Below are 27,599 nucleotides of genomic sequence, written 5' to 3' on the forward strand. Positions count from 1 at the left end.
CAGGGAAAAAGAAATCATATATTTTTTAAATGCCAGTGGGTTCAGGTTTGTGATCTCTGCGTGCCACTCATATTATCGTAGACCTCTATTGATGGAAGTGTTCTGGTAGGAGGCAATTTCAGGATGACATACAAATTCCTGTATTTGCACACTAGTCAAATATCAGATAGAAGCTTCACATTCATCTCAATCAAGTTTAAATGGACTTTAGATTGGGTCTGAATGTACATTTGTAGTTATTTTAGCTAAAATTGAATAGAATGTAGTATAGACATAGGTATGAAACACACATAAAAATGAAGGCAGTAAGATGAAAGGTTCTGCATTAAGTAAACTAAATTTTCTAAAATAAATTGGTAACTTGTCCTTAAGGCCTTGGTAAAAAAAAAAAACTTGAAAATCTTTTTTCTTTTTTTTTTGGGGGGGGGGTCTGTTCGTGGGGCCTGAACTCTGGGCCTGGGCGCTGTCCCTCAGCTCTTCAGCTCAAGGCTAGCGCTCTACCACTTGAGCCACAGCACCACTTCTGGCTTTTTTTCTTTTTTGCTTATGTGGTGCTGAGGAATCGAACCCAGGGCCTCATGCATGCAAGGCAAGCGCTCTACCACTGAGCCACCTTCCCCGCCCAAAACTTGAAAATCTTTACCAGTACTCAGTAGTTTTATTTTTAATAATTTTCCAAAGACTCAAAAGCTTCAATGGCCAATAATTGGAGGGCAGCTAAAAAACAATTGAGAAACATTTTATTTTTTGTCTTTTTGAGACAGAAATTCATCATATAACTGAGGCTGGCCTGAAACTTAATTATATAGCCCAAGCTGACCTCAAACTCATGACCCCTGTGCCTCAGTCTCCTGAGTCCTTGGATTACAAGTATCATTCCTGTCAAGGACCATTTTGTTGAAGATCATTGGTTATTTTAGACAAGGATCATATATGCCTTGATTTTAAGTGGAAATAGTAATACAAATAAAACCATATATAAAATACTGGTTTATATATTTATAAAATTTTGTAGGCATATATGTACATACATATATATGCATATAAACACACATACAAACTTACATGAAACATCACAATATACTTACAGACTAGTTTTGTTTGGTAAATTTTATTTTCCTTACTTTTAATCTTAACCAAGGAAATATTTTTGTATTGAAGTATTATCAAAGTTAAAACGTAAAGGCATCTGTCAGAATTTTTAATGGAAACACCTATAATTTAATTCTGTTAGCTATTATTCCATTTATTTGGTGATTGATCACAAGAGTTGTGATATAATAAATATTTTTTCAAGGGGGCAGTCAGGAGTGAAGATTGAATTTCAGGCCTTGTACTTGTTACAAGGTCTTCAGATAAAGCATATTTTACCAACTTTCATAACTGATAGGTACCAACATTCTTTAGATTAAATGACATGGCAGTGCCTTATAGTTTTACCTAGAGGACTATATTCAATCTGATAATCAATAAGCATCTATTCATTTGTTGTTATCTACTAAAAAAGAAAATTACTCAGAAAATAATCTAGTAGGAAGATCAATATTTGACTGTGGTTGAAGATAGATAGATAGACAGATGGACAGACAGACAGACAGAGACAGACAGAGACAGACAGACAGACAGACAGACAGACAGACAGACAGACAGACAGATAGATAGATAGATAGATAGAGGAAGTTCATCACTGTCACCTTCACCTTGAAATTCTCTCATCGCTGCCCCCAATCCAGAAGACAAGAGTGAGGACACCAGATTTCCAGAGCCCAAAAGGCCACGGGCTCCTTCACACTCATCCTCATCCTACCCACTGCCCAGGTTTTTTCTTCAAGTAACTTAAGAGGCATCAACTTTCAAGATGGACTTCAGAAAACATTGTTACCTTGCTCCCGTGCTCCCTAGAAGTGCATAATCACTGTATATTTGTAAAACTAAGAACAACACCCAGTGATTATTCCAAAGAACAAAAAAGATTTCTAAGGGGACTTTCTTATTCCTCCCTATAAAGAGCAGTTACGGTTGCTTCACTAAAATAATAATTTTTGTCTCACCATACCACCTTTTAAAAATCAATAATAGTGTGTTCACATATTACATGACAAATTATCTAACTTGCTCAGGGTAAAAATAGGACTCAACCCCAATACATATAACTACCCTGCTTTAGTATCTCTTCTTATTGAATTCATATGCTACCGAGTCATTATTTATTTCTATAAATCAGATACTATACTCCCATTACTCTAGCTTGTTACAGGAATAGGCCCTTTCAGTATAGGCCCTTTATTCCAAACCACTGTGAAAGGAGAGTTGAGCAACCACCACATACGTCAATGAGTATGAATATGTTTCTGTAAAAGCCACGTGTGATTTCTCTACAAAGATAGATTACAGTAGGAGAGCTTATGTATACTTCTAGAGGACTCAAAGCTGACAAGGAAATGGGCGTTGGGATCAATACAGGTTAACAATAGTGTTCCTTAGAAGTCATGACTTGAGCAAGCTATCTAGAAGAAGGATTAATGAGTGTTTTTATGTTGAAAGTTGAGTTTATTTTTCTCTGCCCTTTTCCTGTTGTAAATATAGGACAATCAATTGACCTTTTCTCTTTATTAGCATAATGTTACTCCTCTCAGCCTTCTCATCTATAAACTTAAGAATAATGAAAAAGATTCTGTTTGGATTTTCTTTCTCATTTCTCTTTTCTCATAGGTATTATCTCCCTCCCCTTTCATAGTCTACTGTCTTCAATGAAATGCATACATATCATATTTCATCTACCACAGCAAAGTCTGGACACATTGGCTGTTTGGACATTGGCAGTTTTTATTCTTTTAGAGAAAAATTATGATGCTGCCAGCTGGTGGTTATTCTATCTGAAGGTCTTAATCGAAATTCTAGGAGGTCAAGGGATATCTGGGCAGCTTGTATAACTCTTTATAAAAACTAATTGCCTGTTCTGTGGTGAAAACTCAGTAAGTTCTAATTTCTAGACAGATAAAGTTAGGTGTGGTCTCCCTCTCTCTTCCAATTCTAGAACTTTCTTTCATGTGCTTTTCTGGGACTGGAATTGCATTCCATTGAGACAGGGCCAGAGATGGGAACCAGGATTACAAATGAGCTGTTCACTGACCCCAGTTCTACCACGAAATGAATTCCCACATTTTGACCTCATGGCACTCTGCTGTGTTGCTACTACTGTTCTTGCTTTATTCTTACAATTGCTGCTGCTGCTATTTTTATATATTAAGCATTTTGTGGGTTTACAACCATGGTTCAAGTATAGAGAATTGCCTAGTAAGTATGGGGCCCTGTGTTCAAATCCTAATACCACCCCCAAAATAAGGTGGCTTTTAAAATTAGCTTTGATGTGAGAGACCCAATAAATTCCATCATTTAAAAATGCTCAGTGTAGACATATTGATTGTCTTCAGTATTCAGATACATTGGGCCTTTGTTTTCATCCAGAAAATAAAATTTCTGACCTGCCCTCACTTTAAAAGTAATGATTCCCATCTGGCACGATGCCTGATGCTGCAGTGAATGAGCATTTCACGTGGGAAGGAACTGTGTGCTGCTACAGGTTAGATGGAATCTGTGTTTTCCTTGCTGGGCAATGCATTCTTACAATCATGCATCATCCTAATAAGAAACAAGGCAAGCTTTCTGCCCTGGTTCTCCCATATCCACTCCTTGGTGATTGTTAGCGTCAACTGAAGTCATCTAAAAAGAGAAAATCTGGAGAACAATTCTTGTAGGCCAGGTACTGTGCTTGATGCATACTTGCCTAACACTCCTAGGAGTGTTTCTTTTCCGTACAAATGCAGCTTTGGGGGGTAGGAGCAGTTATGTAACGTATCTATTCCACAATGCCAGTAGTGGCAGAGCTGGCAATGGGATTGGATAGTTCACTCAGACACCTTTTTATACCCCACCTTGGAGTCGCGTTCCTTTACGAACTCAGGTGGTCTGAGAACCTACATGGCACATTAGTCTCAGGGACTAGTCATGGAATAAAATCCCATCCATTTCTTCTTCTTAGATTTAAAGACATTTGGAAAGAGAGGAAAGAGACTTTGGACTGTAGTACATATTTGCCAAACCACTGGGCTCCTCTGACCTTTTCAGTGGGACCCTTGCTTTTGTGAAGTAAGCACAAGGTTCCCTGATGAGCTTAGAACATCGTAATGATGGGTACTGAGCATCTAAGGGCCAGACCTCAGGAGCTCTGTGCATCTTTATAACCTTCTATGCTCTGTCTTCTGGGGTCCCAAGCACTCCTCACTTCAGACTACTTCTTTATTATCTTAATATGGCAACCATGGCTGATTTGAGATATGATCCTGTGTGATCTTGACTCAACTGGCACAACAAACCTGTAGAGAGACATTCAGGGCCTTTACTTTTTTAAAAACAAATATTTTTATTATTATCTTTAAGTACTTGTACAAAGGAGTTTCCATTTAACAAAGAAGCTCAATACTCTTAATCAAGGTCATCCCTTGCAACATTTGCTTGAAGCCTGTGCTGTCTGCTTGTCCTTATCCTATCATTGTATTATTTCAGAATTGTTTTGCTGGTGGGTGCAGACAGATGTAAAAGGAAATATGTAGGGCTTTCTTTTTCCACTGGACCAAAAAAGCTGTTTAGAATTTTCATTTGCCATAAATAAACAATAGATCCTAATCTACTTTCCTTACTTTTTCCTATGTTGCAGGCAAAATGTCATTTGATTTAAATCAACCTTAGACATACTTCTATTAATGAAACCAAAGATGGAGATCTTTAGTAGTCCTGATTAGATCAAGACAACAGTTTTACGCTTTCGCCCTTAATGCAAGGAGGTAGTTTGACTGTGTGGAGCCAGCAGCAAGTGCTCTGAGATTCTTTCCCCCCATGTGCTCAAAGGCATTTCTCTCTGGCATGTGGATGACCCTTCTCTTTCAGGGTAAAGAAAGTGTTCTGTGCCTTATAGCTTATCACTAAACGTTGGTTACATACCAGCCTCACAGCTGTTTTATATGTGCCCTCCCATCTACCCCAACAAACAGTTTGGCAGATAGATAGATAGATAGATAGATAGAGAGAGAGAGAGAGAGAGAGAGAGAGAGAGAGAGAGAGAGAGAGAGAGAGAGAGAGAGAGAGAGAGAGAGAGAGAGAGAGAGAGATAACCATCTGCACTTGTCAGATAAGGAGGCTGAGGCTCGGGCAGATCCATTTCCCAGGCTACACAAGGTCAGGAGAAATCTGCCTGCCATTTACCAATATAACTCCTTGCCTGGAAGTAAGCTAGCAGAAAATTTTTGAGAGGAGATGAGGCTTGGGGAAATGGCTTTGACTGATTCTAATCAATACCTCAAGCTTTGCATTTATTCATTCCTTTGCCAGGGGTATCACAGTGAGATAAGAAGCACAAGTCCCTGCCCTCTAAGCTTGCTTTGGAATTATGGGGCTGTGAGTAGAGAAATGGCATGATCTGCCTTCAGTTTTGCAAAGGTCCTTCTAGCCGCAGCATGGAGCATCATCTGTGAAGGGGCAAGGACTATGTAAGAAGACTTGTTAGGAGGTGACTACATTAATCTAGGGTGGGAAGCTTGACCAGAGTGTAGCAAATGTGAGACATTAGGGTCTGGATGGACTTGAGCAGCAATGCCAGTGGGAGTCACTCAGGAATTGAATGTGGCAATTTATTGTCCAGGCTTCCTTTGGAATTTAGGTTGACTACGACAAGGGTTCAGTGGAAATTGAAATTCATTTCTTTCTTCTTCTTTCAGCTTCTTAACACTTGGCTTATGAACAGAGAAAACCTGTCAATGCCCGAGAGGGTCACATGGCATTAGTTGTCCCCGGGGCATTTGTCATCCAGGCTGCTGCTGACCAGCTGGTGCCCTCCTTCAAAGGTGGTCCCCCTGGACAATGGCACCCACGTGATTATACCTGAGATTTCTAGTGTGTCTACTTCAGAGCCACTGAAAGTGCACTTTAATCTTTTCCAATGGCTCTCCTGTGAGGAGATAGAAGAGAGATCCTGTTAACAAGATATAAGCCCAGTTTCTTATTTTTCTGCCTAGATTATTTCTCAGAAATGATATTATCAGGTCTGAAATAGGACAGATTTTAATTCTTGGTGACAACACAGTACGGTAAACATACTGTTTTGCCATGTTCTCAAGTCCAGAACTTACCTTCCTTGTCATTAACTTAACTTGTCATTAACCTCCTTGTAGCTAACCATAGCCACTCAGAATGTTTCCAGATGTGCCTAGTGACCTCTGGATAGAGATGCTCCTCAACCTACAGTGGGATTGCATCCTGATAAACCCATTGTAAACATTCTAAGTCTCAAATACATTTGCTCACCTACCAAACATCAGTTGTTTCTCATGATCATGTGACTGGTGGGCAGCTGCAGCCAACTGCTGCTGCTCAGAATTGTGGGAAACCATTGCACCAGCCCAGGAAAAGATCAAATTCAAAGTTTGTTTTCTGCATATTATGTATCTCTTTCACACCATTGTGGTATAAAAAAGTAGTTAAAATGAGGTAGGCACTGGTGGTGCAGGCTTGTAATCCTGATGCTCAGGAGACTGAGATTGGAGGATTACAGTTCAAGGGAAGTTTGAACAAAAAGTTCACAAAAGCCCTTCTCAACCAATGTTCTGGCCATGATGATGAGGGCCTGTTATCCCAGCCATAGAAGGAAGTATAAAATAGGAGGATGGTGGTCCAAGCATTCCAAAGCAAAGCACAAGACCCTATGTCCATAAAATAACCAAAGTAAAGTAGAGTACCTTCTTAGCAAGCATGATTTCCCTCCATTCAAATGCCAGCTGTGCAGAAGGAGTTGAGATGTTGGGGGGAAAGGGGGAAATCAATTAAGCTGAAACATCATAAGTCAGGGACTATCTACAAAAATGTTATTATAAGTCAATGAAATTTCCACCAGACCATTAGTAAAGTAATAAGGTGAATAAACGTCATTCAGTTGGTTTCATTCACCTTAAGTAAATGACTATATTTCCAGTTAGAAGAAGGTATTGGTAATGGATAAACATAAAGGTTGCATCTGCTTCTCAGAGATTACAAAGAATAGCACGAGAAGCTCCCTATACTTGTTGATGTAAACAAAGTAATTTCCTACGTGTTGTACCTTGAGGCAAACCAAAAATGATTTCTTCAAGATATCTGGAAGGCCCTAAGGTCTCCTTAAGCTTCTCCTAAATTGTACCTTCTGGATATAATGTGATATCTCACTGAACTTGGCCATCCATTGGGCCCTGCTAGGCAGAATATCCAGCTAAGGATGTGCTAAGAGGCTCCTAACTCCTGGCCTTTGAATAACATTTGACACTACTGCTTGTGTGATTACCCGGCCACAGCAATTAGCCCCCATGTTACCCCTCTACAGTGTCACTCACACCCCGAGGGACGCAGCCATACCAGCAGAAGAGGCATTCCCCTGACTCCCTTCTGCCTCCATACTGTAGACTACAGGCCCCAGCCATGGAAAAACAGTCAAAATCAACTGAAGGATCTTTTTCTTCTATCTTTCTCCCAGGGCTGCGTCCAAAAAGGACTCTGCGTCTGGTACTCTGGACAGCAGAAGAACAAGGTGGAATCGGAGCCTTACAGTACTATCGACTACACAAGGTAAAAATGAGCTGTGGACTGCTGACCATTTACACGTTGAATGTCAACATGAACCACAAGCATTGTTTGCCCTCTTTGATTTAAACATTCTCAGTAATCACCCATGTAATACTTGTGAGATGTTGGGGTCCAGTCAGCCCTGTGAATGAGAATCATACTGTGAATGCCTTGCTGAAGATGCTATAATGTGGCGATCAGGCTTTTCCATTTGTTTCTCTCTTTTTTTTTTTGGTGGGGGGTATGGGTGTCATTTGGTCTTTACTCAGCTGTCTGTGTTGGGTCTTTTAAAAAAACATTTTTAACACTGTCTTTTAAGGCTTTTGCATTTCTATACTACACTGTGTGGCCTTAGGAACTCCCAACATGCCACCATTTTCTTAGTTTCTCTAGATCAGTTGTGCACATGCATGTCAGAGACATAGTAAAAGGTAGTAATAATGAGGAAATATCCCCTGACCTCACTGAACTCAGCCCCATACCTCAGCACCCAAATCCCTCCTTGAAGCCTTGGTAGTAAGGACCAAGTCCTAGGCTGAGAGTCAGCCAACAACATCGCCATAGTCATATAGGCAATGTGGCAGCCATGAGACTCACTTTGTTTGACCTTGACTGCAATTTGACAGATGTGGAGCTCAAAACAAGTAGGTCATTGTGGACCATCATTAGGAATACTAAACTACATTGACTATGGGACACAGGGAGATTCGTATTGAGAACAAACTTGGAGAGCAAAGCATACAGTCTCAGCAGTGCTCGGGTCCAGTCAGGTATTCATTCACAAAGGCGCTCCCAAAGCCAGGAGCCAGGGAGGAGGCCCAGCTGTGGCTGCTGGGTGTCTGCTCCCCACCTCTCCAGATTGAAAGAGGCATGCCCCAGTTCTCCAAATCAAGTAGGAGTTAACTGTTACATGTTTACATTTGCATCTATTTTTATTATTTTATACCCAGCCACTTCTATTGCTGTGTTTCAGTTAGTTGGAGTATGGGTTCTGGGTCATGAGTTTGATCACTAAGAATAATTTACTTATTATCTAAGGACTTGTGATATTACCATGGTCTTACACTCATTCTTATGGCCTCTAGTGATCCCAGGGCTAAGAAAAAATCAAGCAAATGGCCTATGGCTGGTAGGTCAATTGACATTGTTCCTACCTTGCAGTAGACAGTATTGTTACAAGTTCCCCAACATTTAATGAATATTTCTTGAGCAACTACTATGCTTCATACACTCTGTGAAGGATTGAGTTCCATGCCATTAAAGCAATTCACCCCAAGCCTTACATAGATGACAGAGTAAAGGACACTAACTACTTAATTGCAAGTATGATGCAAGGGGTTAAGTCTTCTGATCGAAAACAAGATGTTAACAGCAGACCTGGGAAGGTCAGCTACACCTAGCTTTGAAGGGCAGTCTGAATAAGCTGTGTGGGAGAAATAACATCGAGAGCCAGAGCTGAATACTGAGTAGTAAGCAATAGAAAAGGAGTGTGAAGGAGGAGCTGATAGATCTTGGCAGGCAGAATCGTGTGTGAAGGCCTAGAATAGAGAGAGAGAGCACTGCACCCTGAAGAAATAGAAGGAGTTCACAGGAGCTGGTGCACAGAATGCAAGACATACAGTGGTCCAAGCAGCGTGGAGAAGTAAACAGAAGCCTGAACAAGAACACATAAATCCTGCTTAGAAGCTTGTACTTTATCCTCAGATCAAAAACTGTAACCAACTTATTTTTAACCAAGAGCTTTAAAATTCCATACATATTTGATTTTTTTGAAACAAACAAACAAACAAAACCCAGAATACCTAGAAGACCTATTCTAAAGCCCTTTTATTCCCTAGCGTATACTCTACCCCCAAGGGAAATAAATTGGATTTAAAGCCCAGTGGATCTAGCTAGAAATTTCCTTACCCTTGAAATTCCTAGATTCTGGAAAATAAAAAACTTCTTACTCAATAAGGTTTTGAGTTTTCTCATAGCCTACTACAATGAATGAATGAAGTCAGAAATGACTCAATTTTAAACTTGTTAAGAAGTTGACAAGGACACAAACACACACATGCACACACTCAGAGGACATGCAGCCCCATGAACAGAACTTGTTTTCACTTGGCAATATCTGTTTGCCTTCACAAAAATGGTTCTTCATATTGATGGCTAGTCTGCACTGCCTTTTCAGGGACAGAAAGAAGAAATTCCAGAAGGAAAAACATAATTGGGATTTTAGGGTCATTATTAGCTCATCTTTTAAAAGACATTATGAGCTAGACCCAGGTGGCTCATGACTGTAATTCCAGCTACTCAGAGGGCTGAGAACAGAAGGATTGTGGATCAAAGCCAGCTTAGGCCCAAAAGTTTGCAGAAGACTATCTCAAAAATAACCAGCAAAAAACAGAGCTGACAGAGTGACTCAAGGATCTGGATAACTTCTACTTTTTACTGGATTCTGTGAACGATAAGAAAGAATATAGTCAGAGCAACAAAAAAGAAGAAATAATAGTTTCCTATCCTATTTTTCTCTGTAGCTATCACCGTGTAAGCTTACCGTTAGATTCTACCAAATAGAAATGCAGCAAAAAGTATCATGCATGTACCTTTATATCATCATAATGTTGTCAAAAATAAACATGGGTAGATATCTGGCTCCAAATAAGTTTACAGTTGTTTCTGTGTACTTTAAGTAGTTGTACAAAGGAGTTGCCATCCAACAAAGCAGTTATGAATACAGTGCATCTTGATCACTGTCATTGCTCCCAACATTCTCACCCATCCCTTCCCTCACTCTTCTTAATTTTGCAGCATATACATTGGATTTTATGGCTGCATTCCTCCCTGCTTCCTGTCTTCATCTCTCTACCCTCCTCCCCTTGAAAAGTCTCTTTTAGACCACAGCAAGATTACTGAATGGAAATTTTATAAAATACTTCCCGATTTTTATCATATAGACAGGGGTTAGTAAGCTTTTGCTCTTCACTCACAGAAAGTTAATATTTTAACTCTAAGCCTGATAGTTAATATTGTAAACTTTGTGGCCCACATTCAGTTAGCTACCTAACCAAACAGAAACGGAAGATACGTTGTTTGCTTAGGGTCTGTAATATATAATCAGATGGCAAGCTAGATTTGGCATACAGGACGTAACTTCCTCATTACTGGAATAGATCACTAATAACTCCAACTTTATCATGAAAGTGTTAGATGGGGAGAACCATTCAAAAGTCGAAACTTTTGTTGAAAAGGGTGACATTGTTCAAGATATATTATATTCATAGTCTTTGTAAAGATAATTTTTAAGTTGAAACTTGATTGATTGATTGATTCAGAGCCTTGCACTTGCTGGGTAGATTACTTGATCCATACCTCCAGCCCTTTCTGCTCTGGTTACTTTTTTTTGAAATAGCATCACAAGGTCTTTGCCAAGGTCTAGACAACAATCCACCTATTTACACTTCCCACCATGGCTAGAAGGACAGGTGTGAGCCATTAGTGCCAAGAAATTATGAGAGATCAGGCCTAACTTTTTGGGATAGCCTTGAACTGTGATCCTCTTGATCTCTGCTTCTGTAGTTGCTCCAATTACAGGTATGAGCTACCTGCAGTGGACCTCAGATCTTTATAATGATTAAAGCAGATCTTTCCTAAATGAACAGAACTTTCAAGAAGGCTTGAGACTGAGCCTTGTACAGATTACATTTGTAGTGCAGCCCATAACAGAAATTCCTGAAGCCCACTCAGCACACCCCTAACAGTTCACACAGCAGAAAGTCTCATGAAGAATTTACACATTTTTTTCTCATTAAATTGCTAATTCAGAGCCTGGAGATTTAACTCAAGTGGTAGAGCACATTTGCATAGCATGCCCAGGGCCCTGGGTTATTAATCGTACAGTAAAGGAAACCATTGTGTTGTTTTCTCATCTGGTTGGTTATGCCTATGCTTGAACTTTATGTAACTGGAATAATGTGGTATGTAATTGTGAGTTGGCTTCTTTCATTATGCAGTATGGTTTGGGGAGTTTATCCATATTTTGCATTTACAGCAGTTAATCCTGGTCTATTTCTCAGCAGAAATGAAGCTGTGAAAAGACCACAATTTCTTAATTCACTTGGACAAACTGAGCACAGATACTCTGTTGGCCAACATTTACATTGTTTCCAATTTAGCTGTTGTAAATTGAACTGCTATGGATATTCTTTATAGATAACTTCTTTAGATACTTTGCTGGACATATGCATTGATTTTCTTTTCCTGGGAGTAGAATTGCCACATCATGTGAAAAATTAAACATGTGATGTTTAATTTTGCTAGTAACTACCGAAGAGACGGGAGTTTCTACCGTTTCACACCCCTCCCAACAATGGATGGTCACCGCAGCTGCTCCTCAGCTCCCTGCCAGTGCCTGGTACTGATGGCCTTCTTATTGGGACCTGTCTGATGAAATTTTTTTGTACCTTCAAGATATGGTTGTGAAGAGGTCAAAGTTCTGCCTCTGCTGCTAATACTATTTCTTTGTCTCCCCTGTTTCTTCCTTGATGCCATCTTGATGCTGTGTTTTATGCTTACAGGAGACCAAAGGCCTGTTTTGCCTAAGGCCTTTTTACATAAGTTCTGGGAAGCTGTTACTAGTTCCAGTGGCCCCATCTCACTTGGGAGGAATTCCTTGACAAGAGCAGTACATAAAGATGCTGATAGTGGCTGGCTGAAGTCTTGGCTGACTCCCTGAGGACTCTGAGAGATGCAGGCACTGGAGTGCAACTGGAACCCAGAGGGGAGGGGCGGCCCAGCAGAGTCTTGGGAGGGATAGCAAAGAGGCTATTCTAGTGGGGGTGGAGGGGGAGGGAATCTGAAGTCTGAACAAAGTGTTGTTCTATTCCTTATTGATGAGGTGATTATTTTAGTAATGAACTCTTATTTTGGTTGAATTCAACTTGCATTCACTTAGAAGGAAATGTCACTACATAGAGCTCATATTACTCTGAATAAGTTTACTTATAGGAGTAGAAATTTAAATTTAAATTTTCAACTCAGTGAACTGAGGGTTGTCCCAACGCCATTGGCCTAATCTACTTTTCATGGAAACAATGTTCTTCTCTTCTCTTGGAAAGAGAACAGGATGTCATTTCTCATGTCGTGAAATATATGAAGCTAAGGGGAAAGGGAGGGCGCTAAATTAGTTTCAACTGGGTTTCTGGCATTTTTAAATCTTTTCCATTTTAAGCAAAACTACGATCTGGCATAATTATAATGGGCAAGGTAATCTGGCCTTGAGAAAGCCTCATTACACAAGGTAATCAAATAAAATAGATTGATATGTTCTATTCTGGCATGAAAAATGTTTTAACCTTTTCCTGATTTATTACACAAACTTCTGGCAATTGAATTACCAGGATAATGAACACTGCTGTGTTCTGGTAGTCATTAATAAGGACACTATTTTAACTAGGTTTTATTAAACGAGGGATGAGATGTGTGATCATTCTAGGCACACCAGTTTATTGGAACTCTAGCCAAGTCAAAAACAGAAATAGCTGAAATGAATGCATGTAATATTTTGTTAGCATTTCTTGTGTTGCCAGTATGAAGGAACAAAATTTCTTTATTTATATAAATACACAAAAACGTTAACTACTTTTAGTAATGAGGTTCCTGTCAACTTCCCAATGCAGAGCAGGCTTTCTGTTTCACTCTAAAATGAAGGCATATGCTAGAAAAGCTGGCGACTTCTTCACCTTCTCTGAGCAAATGTGTTGCTCTGGTTTTTTTACTTTGCAACCCTATTGCCACCATGTTAATGCAGCCAGGGTGACATGGCTAGATGGTCATGCGATTGTGCTAACTCTCATTATGAAGATAACCCCAGTTGTGTAACTCCTTTGAACAACCAACTTACAGTTTAACAAAATGAATGTGAGGAAGCTGGAACATGTGTTATTGGGAGTGGGATTGAAGTCAAGGGGAGAGGCAGGGCAGATGAATGGAAAGGGGAAGAGTGGGCAAGTCATACTATTCAATGTGCCTATGTGAACCTGGATCCAGGTAACCTGAAGTGATGGGTAGGGTTGGGAGAAACGGGGAAGAAAGATGAACTGGTGACAGTGATCAAGATGCATGGCACTCACAAACTGACATGGTGAACTGAAACACCCTTGCACAACTACTTAAGGATCCTTTTCTGAAAATCGAGTTCATGAACTTACTCAACTGTGTCTCAGCACAGCCTTTCTGGGGTCTCTGCACAGCCACGCTTACCAGAGCCTGTGCTCTGTCTACCTCTGGGCTCGTATGCCTCCTGTGCCTTGATATTTGCATTCATTTGTGAAATACACCAGGGGTTTGGTTTAATGTCCAGGTATCTTGGTTGGTGTTGTGAGACTAGAGCTCCTGTGTTTCTCATGTTCATATCATTTGCACAGCACACTTCGGAGTTCTGAGGGGTCTTTTTAGGATTTGTGGGTTTTATTTTCTTTTAAAAGACTTACCTTTTGCATTTGCTTATTTTCTCTTGTATAGAATTCCATTGTGTCTATGGGACTTCTAATCTTCTGTACATATAGTAATTATATGAAGAGTATGTCCATCAAAATATGCCTTTTGGTATTAGGACAATCATATGCTGCCTTATGAATGAATCTGAGGAGATATCAATATACCTCTTTCTTTGTCTCTCTTTAAGTTGGCTACCATTTTTTTCCATATAACAAACAAAGAATAGTTCAAAGTGCAATGACAGGATATGAGAATGAGAACAGAGTTTCTACAAGTTCTCAGGATAGCAAGAATTTGTCTATTATTCAGGTGGTACTTATCATATAACTCACATAACGCTGCACAGTTTCAGAACATAGTAAAACTTCATTGTTGGATCCAACCCACTGCACAGTAAAATGTTTGTAAAATGAACAAACAAATAACTCAAATTTTCTGCTACTCTTAATAGCCCACATAAGGCAACTGCTTCTTAAAGTTGGTGCTGAACGTGTTGGCCAACTCACTGAGGTTATATTGTCTGGCATCTTAACTCCTTTCTTCACCACTCCTCTCGAAGTCATGGAGAGCTTCAGTTCATACCCAGTCTGTTTCGCCAACTTACTAGGTGCTACCAGCTAGGCACAAATGGTTTCTGCCTTCATGCTTCCCTACCCTTAATCAGGTCATGATCTGACCTGGAAGGACCCACAGCATATCTAGTATATTGACTCCCTAAAGAAATCAAGTTGACATACCAGGAAGCACAACTCTGAACTTAGATGTCATGCCTTGGCCACACAAGTGGCCTATGTGGGTCAGAGCCTTTGGGACCAATTGATCCCATTACATGTACTTGGGCCTCAGTTACGAAGTCAGAAAACCACTTTTAAATCACCAGCACTATTTTAATTTGCCTGGAGTAGTCTTCTACCCTCTGCCTTCTAAATTAAATCAAAGGTTGGCCGAGTTTATTTGTGCTTTGTTTTGTTTTTGTTTTTAAAGTCTAGATAGTAAAGACTTTAGGTCTATAGGCCTTATGGTCTCTCCACACCATTCTCTCTACTCAATTGGAGTACAGTTGCAGATAATACTAGACAAATGAGCATGGCATATTCCAAGAAAATTTATTTATCAAAAGGGGGGTAGGTCAGCTACTTTGCTGATCCCTGTTCTAGACCTTCGTGAGGCAGACATGTAGAGAACTGTCTTCCAACCTCACAGTCACAGCTCATAGAGGGAGAGGCTCATAACACACAAGACAAATTTTGAGAGTGAGAGACTGTGTCTCCTAGGCAAATCCTATAAGCTTAGCACTCAGGAGGCTGAAAAAGTCTCTGTAGGTATTTTCTTAACAGAGCCAGCATCCACAGGCCAGTGTGTGCCTGCCTTGTAGCTCAGGGTGTCACACCACAAGCCTTGATGACTGATATTTCTTCCTCCTCCTTCTCTTCCTCTTCTTGCTCCTACTCCTCCTATCCTCCTCCTTTTCTTTTTGTGGAGCTGGACATGAACTAAGGGCCCCAGGCGAGTGTTCTATCCATGAGCTATACCTCTAACTTCCCAACATCCCCCTCCTTCTGTCCCTCCCTCTCCTGTTCCTTCATTCCTTCTTTCCTTCTATACTTCCTTTTTTCTCTCCTTCCGTCCTTCCTTCTTTTCTTTCCTTCCTTTCTTTCCTTCTTTGCTTTCTCTTTCTTTCAGACAGGGTCTCACTATGTAGCCCAGTCAGACCACAAATTCAAGATCTTCCTAACTCAACTTCCCCAAGTGCTGGCATTATAGATATATGGTGCCATACCTAGCACATTTATCCCAATAGCCAAGTGCTGGTACTAGGGCTTGAACTGAGGGCCTGGGTGCTATCACTGAGATTTTTTTTTTCAATCAAGGCTAGCACTCTATCACTTGAGCCACAGCTCTCCCTTGCATTTTACTAGCTAATTCACGATAAGAATTGCACAGACTTTCCTGCCTGGGCTGGCTTTGAACTGCAATCCTCAGATGTCAGCTTTCTGAGTAGCTAAGAATAAAGACATGAGTCACAGGCAACTAGCTCCAATATTTCTTAAAGAAAGAATACAACATTCTGTTAGATGGGTAGATGTACTAATATCAGAAGATGTATTTAAAGATTAAAAGAAAAGTTTACACACACATAAGGGGCTTTATAAGTTTTGTATTTGTATTATCTTTAAATAGTCACACAAAGGAGTGCATTCAACAAATGGGTTTATAAGTACAATTCATCTTGATTGATGTAATCTCTTTCATCATTCTCTTCAGATGAGGCTTTTTTATTTTTTATTGTGAAAATACTGTACAGAGGGGTTACAATTACATGGGCAAGATAATGAGTACATTTCTTATCAAGCATTGTAGCCTCCTCCATTGTTTCCCCTTCCCATCCCTTCCCATCCTCCCCCCAACCCCCCCACCCAATCCTCCCTGCTCCACCCCCCACCACCACCCCCCGTCCCGCACCAAAGTTGTAAAGTTCATTTTTGACATAAAGACTTGTACATCTCATTGTTGCAATGGGTCCACCTGTATCCCTATTTAAACGATTTGTTTTTCCCCTTCCCCTCCACAAATTATACCGACATCAAATACAGTGAAAGCAGGGGTTATAAATACTCCAATACTTCTCAGTATGGCAACCTTCCTATTAACCCTAATCAATTATCACTCACTATCTAACCACATCCTCATTTTAAACAGGGGTTTTCCTACAGTATTTGGTTTTTTTTAAGCTGACTTATTCTTTGTTTTGCTTCTGTTTTTTTTTTTCTCTTGTCTTGTTTGTTCATTTATCTGTCTTTGGGAGATTAAGTGGGGACACAGAAACAGAGGGACAAAAGTGAACAAATGTAGCAGTGGTACTCACTAGACACAGCTTGTGGGTGGGAATGGGAGGGAAAAGTTGGGAGAGAGCAAGGAAAGGAATGACATTGTCCAAAAAGAAATGTACTCATTACCTGACTTACGTAAATGTAACTTCTCTGTACATCACCTTCATAATAACAGTTTAACAAAAACTTTTTTAAAGATGACTTACTGTCTAGAAGAGAAGCTCTTCCCAAAAGACCCAAAGGATGCTAGGGTTTTTGTTAATCAGTAGCCCTTATGGAAGCTTATACTCTACTTCTGGCTACAGTGATTTTTCTAATCCTGCTGTACTAGTACATAAGCATCAGAGTAAAGTTCACCCAAAATGGCATGAAGAGTAAGGAGGTAGAATAAAGACTGGCAGGCCTGCCTTCAAGGTCAAAGCTAAAAGCAGCTCCTGGGTGGTGAGTTCACTGTGTACTCAGAGACATGGTGTCTGGAGGCCACAGCGGCATTGCCAACAGCATGCTACTGTCAGGAACTACAGCAGAATCACAGGCACAGTTGTGGATATAGCCTGCAGACTTGAGTTTGCCATAGTCCTTTGTCTTTCTCCCTGAATTCTGTAACCCTCCCACACCCTTTTTTTGGCTATACTGGAATTTGAACTTTAGTGTTCTACCACTTAAACCATATCCTCAACCATATGTTCTGGTTATTTTAAAAAGAGATTCTTACATTTTTACCCAAGCAGACTCAGACTGTGATCCTCATCTTTATAGCCTCTACCTTTCCACAGCTGGAATGACAAGTGCTCACAATCATACCAAATCGTTTCCTGAGACAGAGTCTTGTGACATCTTTGGCCCAGGTTGGCCTGGAACCACACAGTCTTTCCCATTTCAGCCTCCCATGTAGCAAGAATGACTGACATGAGCTACTGTACTTAACTCTATGGAACTTTCTTAATGGTTATTCCTGAAAGAATTAGCCCCCAAGTCCTGTGATATCTGAAATGTCTCAAGGCAACTCTATCATTTGTCTTGGTGGTCTTGGTCTGACTTTCTAACCTCCTTATTAATTAGACGTGATAATATAGTTTCTGCTAACCTGTTTGTGAATTAGATACAGAGGTATAGGTATACATATTCCTAACGAGAAAACTAGAAGTTTGATTTTCTTTCAGAAGGCCTCCCTCTTGCAAGCTCTTATCAAATACTTGTCTTGCATTTTCAATGACTTGTTCTAGAAGCTGAGGTTGCCCTGGCAACAAGCAGTTTGTCTCAACTGCATTGCTTTCATGGCTCTCTAAAAGAAGAGATTCTCCAAAACCAATTCCTAAAGAGCTTTTATACCCCACATAGCAAAACATACCTAAGCAGTAATTTAAATTTAGAGAGCTTAACAAGAGCTTTCAACAAAGACTTAAAGTGGTTTCATAACCTGAGTCATTTTGAGATTAAACAGAATTCCTATTGCTGGTTAGAACAGGAAGATAACTTGCTTTTATGAATCCCTGTAGTTTCATTTTATACAACTCGCCCAGTGAGGTGTACCTCACTCCAAAATCAGAGGCAAAGCTATGGCAGAGTTCCAGGCAACTCTGTAGGTACTGACGGAGGGCAGGGCATCCCTTTACCACCATAACTAGATGGCTTTTTCCTCTCCAAAGCTCTGGAAAAAATGACATTCAACTCTGCAGAGCCAAATGGGAGGCAATCAAGCTGTTTTGTCATTTGAATTAAGAAAGGTCAAGGGGAAGAGAGCTTAATAGTAGACAGAGGGAAAGTGCTTTGTGAAAACTGTCCATTTTTTTCCACATAAGGGAAAATAATTAGTTCCTTTTATTAGATCTGAAAATATAGTAATAGAGATTTTTTATAGACTCACAGAGGGAAAAGAAAGCATTGAAATTTCTGAAAGATCTTATTTCCCAAATATGTATCAAGTTCTTAGTGTGATCACTTATACATGAAAATAAGAGTACTCTTTCATAGACATCAATGCTCCTAGCAACGGCATGAATGCCAGACTATGTACTATTTACCTTATCCCATACATGAAGAAACATACACTCAGAGATCTGAACAGTATTCTCCAAGTTTCATGGTACAACCCATGCATTTCACAGCCTGAACAAGAACCTAGCTTTTCTGCCTTAAGGATTTGTCCACAGTGATTTCTATGATCATCCAATTTAAATAAAGGTATCTACCAACTGAAGGAAATACACATCAAGAGCAGTGTAGTTCGGGAATGCTGCATAATCAGTACCGTAGGAATAGATAAACAGGGAAGTCACTTCAAGGTGCTTAGTTTGAAACATGTAACCTAAAGTGGACTCTATGCAATCTTTCTTTAAAAATAATTATTTCCTTTAAGTAATTATTACAAAGGATTTGCCATTTAACAAATCAATTATGAATACAATTCATCAATATCACCCCTTCCAACATTCTCACTCATCCATCCCAACCTTCCTCTTCCTTTACTTTTCTTAATTTTTTAGTATATACATTGAATTCTTGACTGCATTCTCCACCAATTCTCCATTCACCTACTCCTCTCTTCCTGACCCCTCCTCACCCCTTGCAAGTATCCATTTCCTGCTGCTTATTTTGTTGGGCTTTGACTTTGCCTTTCTAAGGAATTATACCATTTGAGTTCTATAAGCTACAGGATGTAGATGCTGACATCATGTGTCACTAGCCATTCTCAATCTTTTCTACTTGTATTATCTTTGGAGAGCCTAAAAATAAATACATGTATTTATTCTTGAGATCAACTCTGTAAATACTGACCAAGTGATCTTTTTCAGACAACGACACCTTAGTTTTAAGTACATTTTCCCTTAATTTGGTATATTTTCTCAGTAAGGTTGCAGCTAAAAAAAGAATAAAACTAGTAAACATCCAAGGAGATTTTTTTTCATGGCATGAAACTTATAGTAATAAATGTCAAAAATTATTCCACTGTTTAAAAAGTCTGACTTCCGACCAGAACACCAGCTTGGGACACTTCTTCCTGAATGAATCTTACAAGAAAAGGAGAAATGTGAATAAAGCCTTAACCACTGAGAGATGAAAATACTATGCATATTTGCCTTTTTTACATCCTGTGTACGTGTAGAGTGCTTAGATGCCTAGGAAAATATATCAAGTCCCTCCACAAGAAGAGTCCAGCTTTCTTTGAAGGTAATTGTACCAGAAGCACCAAAGAAAAGGCTTTGCCAGGACCCCCTCCCAGGCTATTTTTTAGTTAATTTTTATTATCTTTAAGTAGTTGTGCACCTCTTTAAGATGTCATTTAACAAAGCACCCACTTCACATTCTCACCTCCTTATGTGTACCCCTTCCCTCTTCTTAATTTTGTTGTATATACAATGAATTCTTTACTACATTTCCCCTATTCCTGCCTTCATTCATCTATCCCTTTCTCCTTGACCCCAAGCCCCTCCCTTGTAAGTACTCATTTCCTAGTGCTTATTTTGTTGGGCTTTGACCTAGTCTTTCTGGAAAAAAAAGATATTATTTGAGCTCTGCACCGAGTCCATTATGCTTCAGTTAATTCATTTGTAACCATTTACATACCACCCAATGTGTTGACTTACAGATTTATGGTATGAAGTTTCCTTAAAAAACTAAACATAGAACTACCTTGTGAACTAGCAATTCCACTCCTGGGCATTTATCCAATAGAACACAAATAAAGTTAAAGGAAAGCCATCAGCACAACCATATTCACTGCAGCACAATTCAACATAGCCAAGATAGGGAATCAGCCCAGATGTCTCTCTCAGTGGACAGATAGATCAAGAAAATGTGGTATGCCATCAAAGTGGAATTTTTTACTCATCCATTAGAAAGAATAATATTGTACCATTCATAATGGTAAGACTCAGAGAATATTATATTAAGTGAAATAAGCTAGACCCAGAGAAACAAAAGTTGCATAGTTCCCCTCATTTGTGTTAGATAGAATGTGCCTATAAATCAATAAGTAAACACATTGGGTGAGCTGTTTTTAAAGATTCCCAAGGGCAGAGAATTAACTTTTATCAGTGTTTTTTAACATGTATCAGTGAGCACATCCCTGGACAGAGCCATTTACAGATATCTTCTTCATTTAAGCATGTGGCTTAGGAGGGCCAAGGTAAAATTTAAAAAGAAGAGAGCTGAAGGTCTTCCAAAAGTGAATGTATCTTAATTTTGTTGCGTCTGTAGTTCCTGCATGAAAACAGCAAAGGAGATTAAGGTTGGGGGTAGTGGGGGTACCAGGGGGAACTGCAACTGTGAATTGACAAAGAAAAGCTAAAACATTACTTGCCAACTACATTCAAGGCAAAACTGATTTAATGCTTTTTGGCTTTTGTTTTTAAGAAGGTGGACTTTAATTTTATTCTTTCCTTGGTTAGAAGATAAATTAATTGGTAACCTTTAATATTTTTTTTCACTCAAAATTGAGAGCTCAAGCATATCTCCTATGACAAACTGGTTTTCTTTATGTGTGGGGAAATTGCACTTGTCAAGCGTGGCATGGTGGTATAGAACTGTAATCCTAGCTACTTAGGAAGTGGAGGCAGGAAGTCTGAGGCCAGCCAAGGCAACAAAGCAGAGAAACTCCTCTCAAAAACAAAATATAAATGGAAGAGTTAGAAATGATACAAGAGCCTTGCCTATCATAATCCTGGACTGTGGGGTTCCATCCCCAATACCATAACACACACACACACACACACACACACACACACACACACACACACACACACACACACACACACACACACACATGATTTTTGTACCTGTCACAAATGAATCTGTGCTTGCCAATTGTCTCCACGGAAAGGTGGTTGTGATGAAGAGCTTTCTTTCTCTTGGATAGCTCAGCCCTGCCAAAGTCTAATACATCTGAAGTGAAAAGACAAATGAGAAGGGCATGACTCAGTGTAACAATGTGATGATGCCTAAGACACTAATCCCATTGGCTTGCAGAGAATTTGGCAGGAAGGCTTTGACCACCCATGTGATTTCCATCTTCTTGTCTTTGGGTAATTGCCTTAACATGTACACTGCAGAGATCGCTTCCACAGAAAATCTTGATTTCAACATGCCTCCTGAATCACTAAGATAAGAATGGAGAAAGCTAGGAGGGAGAAAAATGTTCACATATACACAAACCTGTGAGCTCCAGTTCTTTTTAAAAATTTTTATTTTATTGTAAAGATGCTACACGGAGGGGTTACAGTTACATGAGTGAGGAAGTGAGTCCATTACTTGTCGGTCATTGCTACCCTTTCCCTTGTTGTCTAACTATCCCTTTCCTTCCCCGCCTCCCACACTCCTTCCCACCCTCCTCCCCCCACCCAAAGTTGTAAAGTTCATTTTCAATATACTGTCTTGTGGGTATCATTGTTGCAATGGGTCATCCTGTGTCCTTATTCACCGTTTTGTCATTCCCCTTCCCCTCCCCAGATTAGACAAAATGTATATACAAGGTACAAGGTACCAAAATCAAGTACAGTGAATTGGAGCTAATAACTAATGTATACTGACATTCCTATTTTACAAAAGATGTGTGGATGGAAGCATCATCTCTCAGATAATTATTTCATTATATGGAAGAGACACATGTGAAACAATAAATTAACACTTTCTTCATGAGAGCCAGCAATGGTAGACTCATAATACTGAAATTCTTGAGTAGAATTAAGTGTATCTTTCTTGTGACTTGTCTGACCCAGTGTGGTAGGGGCAGGATGAGGATGCCTTTGAGTTATCTGACTATAACACAACTCCTTGTTTAAGCACATATTTTTTGCCAAATAGGAGAGCAGTCTCTATCTGACCTCATTATTGCTGCTAAAAAGAAACCTCCAAGGATATTAAGAGACATTGCTGCCAGCAGCTGCATGATTCAGTCTGTACTTCTTTCCTTAACCACAGTTCAATTACTTAACAGCAGGAAAAGAAACACCTTTCATGTAAAAAAAAGTTTAAAGTTTTATTTTTACAACTTCTTTTACTTTAAAATACATATTATTTTGTGCATTCAAATTATGCAGTAACTGGCTGGTTTTTTTTTAAGTAGAGAAGAAACAAAATGTCAAATATGATATTCTCAAATTTAAACTATCAGCAAGAAAGAGGATTCTGAGGGGTGACATGGGATTGGCTAATTTGCCTTTAAAAGGTCTGACAATATAATACTTGTGTCTTTAGAACCCTTCTATGTTCACACACCTTCAAACTCAGTACCAGACCACTTTGCCTAACCTTATGATCCTTGTTTCATTTCTTTTTTTGTTCAGTATATAAACTACTTATTAACAGAAAGGACTACAGACTCATTTCTTCTTGGACATACCCACAGTGCGACCACAATGTCCAGTGGTCTTGGTGTGTTGGCCTCTAACTCAAAGGCCCCAGAAGTGGCGCAGCCCTCCCTGGGCTTGAATCTTCTTCAGCCCCTCCAGGTCTTCACAGAGCTTATTATCCAGACCATTGGCCAGAACTTGGCTATATTTTCCATCCTTTACATCCTTCTGTCTGTTTAAGAACCAGTCTGGGGTCTTGTACTGACTTGGATTCTACGTAATGGTGATCACACGTTCCACCTCATCCTCTGTGAGTTCTCCAGCCCTCTTGGTGAGGTCAATGTCTGCTTTCCTCAACGCTACCTGAGCATACCTTCACCCCATACCCTTAATGGCAGTGATGGCAAAGGCTGTTTTCCTCTACCCATCGATGTTGGTGTTGAGTACTCACAAAATGTGCTGGAACTTCTCAGGTATCACTAAAGATATGGCGGCAGCACCAGCCGTGGCATGTAGGCCTCCTGTGGAAAAGCCTTATGGTCCTTTTTGACAAAGTGCCAAAATAATGACTTTGGCTATCATCAAGCAAACAACAGCAAATGTTGGTATGGCTGAAGGAATAGCTCTCATTTACTGTTGGTGGTAAATTATTCCAGCCACTGTGGAAGTCAGCGTGGAAGTTCCCTTAAATATTAAAAATAGAACTCCCACATGATCTAGACACACTATTTCTGAGTATACACTAAAAAAATCAGTCAGCTTTTCATATAAATACCTTCATATCCATGGTTATTATAGTACTGTTGACATACTAAATTACAGACTCTGCCAAGGTGCTCATCAAGAGGTCAACAGATACAGAAGATACAAATGTACACAATAGACTATTATTCAGGCATAAAAAAGGGTAAAGCTATGTTGTTTGCTGGAAAATGACACGAACTATTCCCACAAAAGCAGATATCTCATGTTTTCACTCACTTGTGGAAGCTGTGGGAAAACAAAAATATCCCCACTCACACTCAAAACAACCAATATGATAGAAAATGAACAGGGACTACTAGAGAGATAGAAAGGTAAAGTGAAAAGGGAGAGGGAGAGAAGGGGATATGGAAAAATAATAGAGGGGTGGAATATGATCAAAGTACATTATATGCATATGTGCAAATATCATAATAAAATTCTTACCATATACAACTTAATATATACCAACTAAAAAGTGAAAACAAAGTCAGGCACTAGCAGCTCATGCCTGTAATCTCAAAAGGGTGAAATTCATAGGATAAATATGCCTTGAAGCTAGCTTGGGCAAAAAAGTCTAAGACTTTATCTCCAAACTAATCAGCAGAAAGCAGGATTGGGCCAGTCACCAGGCTCACACCTATATTCCTAGCTACTCAGGAGGCTGAGATCTGAGGATCTCAGTTAAAAGCCAACCCAATCAGGAAAGTCTGTGAGACTCTTATCTCCAATAAATTACAAAAAATCCAGAAGTGGAGGCATGGCCCAAATGGTAGAGTGCTAGCCTTGAGCAAAAGAAGCTCAGGAAAAGCACCTAGGTCTTGACCTCAAGCCTCAGTTCTGGGAAAAAAAATAATTTTTTTTTAAAAAAAGAACAGGTGGTAGAGTATCAACCATGAACAAAAGAGCTCTGCTTCAAGCCCTGAGTTCAAGCCCTGGAACCACAAATAAACAAAGAAAGAAACAAATAAACAAACAAATGTAAACAAAAGTTGTAGAAAAGATATGAATGTGCATTTGGGCTTGACAGTATGATTGTAAGCTGTATTAAGTTTTTTATCTACTTATTCAATTTGGGTAAATTTTTGCTTTTTCATTTCTTTTAACATTTCTAGATGCCATACTGTTTATCCTTGTCTGAGGAAGTTTTTGGCAAGTTGTCTGGGACCCAAATAGAAGGCTTCCATGAGATGGTTTTATGGAACTCCAGGAGCCATTCTGAATTCCAGACTGAATTCTGAATTCTGATGACTCCAGCTACTTTTAATTGTCCTGTTTCACATAGACAAATCAATCTTCTGGGTACATCAAAACTTTATGAAGAATTCTAATAAATAATTAGAGACTCAAAGTTAAAATTTAATGATCTATGTTGATGCCAATGCAAATAACTTAAGTGAGGTGTAAAATGAATTACCTGAGGCCCTTTCTATATGAGGAATTTTACCCATGAACAAGTAATGACAACTAATTCATGGCAGCTTGTTTCTCTGCCTGGTGTTTGGCAAGTTCCTTATGGAATCCATCAGCAAGCCACATCTCATTTTCAGAAAATTAAAATGGGTGGAAAAAATGTGCTTCTTACAATCAAGGAGATCTGGTAGATAAATGCTGAATTTTACAGTCTCACAGAAATGGGAAATAGAAAAGTATCAATTCCCAAAAGATAGCCCAGTTTCTATCCCTTGTCCTGCCATATTAGTGATAGCTTTCCCTTATAGTTAATCTACTTATTAGTCACTCTCTGCTGATAATAATTACAAGTCTCAAGAGTAAACATAGCATGACGTACAATATATCTCCAAATACATCTAAATTCATCCAATCCTTAGTCCAACCCTATGACATAGATATTTCCTTGGTTGAAGAGGGCATGAAACTCAGAGATGTTACATGGTTGTCAATGTCACTTAGTCATTGTATGAGAGCCAGGACCCCAACCCAGATGCACAAACTCGTTCTACTACTAAACTAATGAAGACACCATTCATCAACACAGTCTCTTTTTTATTAAATTTAATTTAATTTTATTTGTGAACATACTGTACAGAGGGGTTACAATTACATGGGCAGGATAATGCGTACATTTCTTACCAACCATTGCAGCCTCCTCCTTTGTTTACCCTTCACATCCCTTCCCAGCCTCCCCCCTCCCCCCCAATCCCAATCCTTCTCCTTCCTCCCTCTTTCCCCCCTCCCCGCACTGACTCCTTCTCCCTCCTTTCCCTCTCCCCCCCCCCCACCAACGTTGTAAAGCTCGTTTTGGACTTGACAACTTGTACTTCTCATTGTTGCAACAGGTCCACCTGTATCCTTAAACATCTGGTTTTTCCCCATCTCCTCCACAAGTTATACTGACATCAAATATAGTGAAAGCAGGGGTTATACTGGGGGGAGGGACATACAAAGCAACAAAGAGATAATCTTATAAATGCATTAGAAACACATGCATGAAAGAAAAAAAATTAAAATACATATCTAAAGGTTCATTTTCCTGACATCACATTATCTGACCTTTTCCGCTTGACTCATACCTATACTAGATATTGCAAATAAGGGAAACCATGGGACCTATGCTTCTTTGGGCCTGGCTTACTTCACTTAATATAATTTTTTCCAAACCTTTCCATTTCCTAACAAATGGGGAAATGTCATTCTTTCTGATGGAGGCATAGAATTCCATTGTGTATATATACCACATTTTCTTGATCCATTCATCTACTGAGGGGCATCTGGGTTGGTTCCATATCTTAGCTATGGTAAATAAGGCTGCAATAAACATAGTTGTGCTGGTAGCTTTAGTGTGGTCTTGTTTGTAAACATTTGGGTAAATGCCCAAAAGTGGGATTGCTGGGTCATAGGGGAGTTCTATGTGAAGTCTTTTGAGGAACCTCCATACTGCTTTCCAAAGTGGTTGAACAAGTTTACATTCCCACCAACAATGAAGTAAGATTCATTTCTGTCCACATCCCCTCCAGCATCTGTTGTTGTTAGAGTTTTTGATTTTTGCCGTTCTAACTGGAGTGAGGTGATATCTCAATGTTGTTTTGATTTGCATTTCTTTTATGGCTAGGGATGTTGAACATTTCTTCATGTGTCTATTGGCCATCCTTCTTTCTTCTTCAGAGAAGTTTCTCTTTAAGTCTTTCGCCCACTTATTTATTTTTGGGGTCCGGTCATGGGGTCTGAACTCTGGGCCTGGGCACTGTTCCTCAGCTCTTCAGCTCAAGGCTAGTGCTATACCACTTGAGCTACAGCGCCACCTCCGGCTTTTTTCTTTTTTTTGCTTATGTGGTGCTGAGGAATCGAACCCAGGGCCTCAGGCATGCAAGGCAAGCGCTCTACCACTGAGCCACCTTCCCAGCCCCCTCGCCCACTTATTTATTGGCCAGTTGTTTCTTTGAAGATTTGTTGTTGGGGGGTTTAATTTTTTGAGTTCCAAGTATATTTTAGATATGAGACCCTTGTCCATTGTATGGCTAGTAAAGATCTTCTCCCAATCGGTGGGCTTTCTATTGATCTTGCTAGCTATGTCATTTGCCCTGCAGAAGCTCTGCAACTTTATGCAATCCCATTTGTCCAACCTTTCTTTGATTTGTTGTGTTTC

The 27,599-nt window shown here is 39.6% G+C and overlaps 1 protein-coding gene across 1 annotated transcript in view; it reads left to right on the top strand.

The window, feature by feature from the left end:
* Positions 1 to 27,599, top strand: part of Cpq (carboxypeptidase Q) — a 425,857-nt gene that overhangs the window by 304,565 nt on the left and 93,693 nt on the right. The window contains exon 6 of the mRNA XM_069991811.1: positions 7,559 to 7,650. Coding sequence (XP_069847912.1) covers positions 7,559 to 7,650 — 92 coding nt within the window. The remainder of the gene's footprint in view (positions 1 to 7,558; positions 7,651 to 27,599) is intronic.

The sequence above is a fragment of the Dipodomys merriami genome, unplaced genomic scaffold (genome assembly GCF_024711535.1).
Source record: "Dipodomys merriami isolate MVZ:Mamm:240054 unplaced genomic scaffold, mDipMer1.0.p SCAF_4, whole genome shotgun sequence".
Classification (NCBI taxonomy): domain Eukaryota; kingdom Metazoa; phylum Chordata; class Mammalia; order Rodentia; family Heteromyidae; genus Dipodomys; species Dipodomys merriami.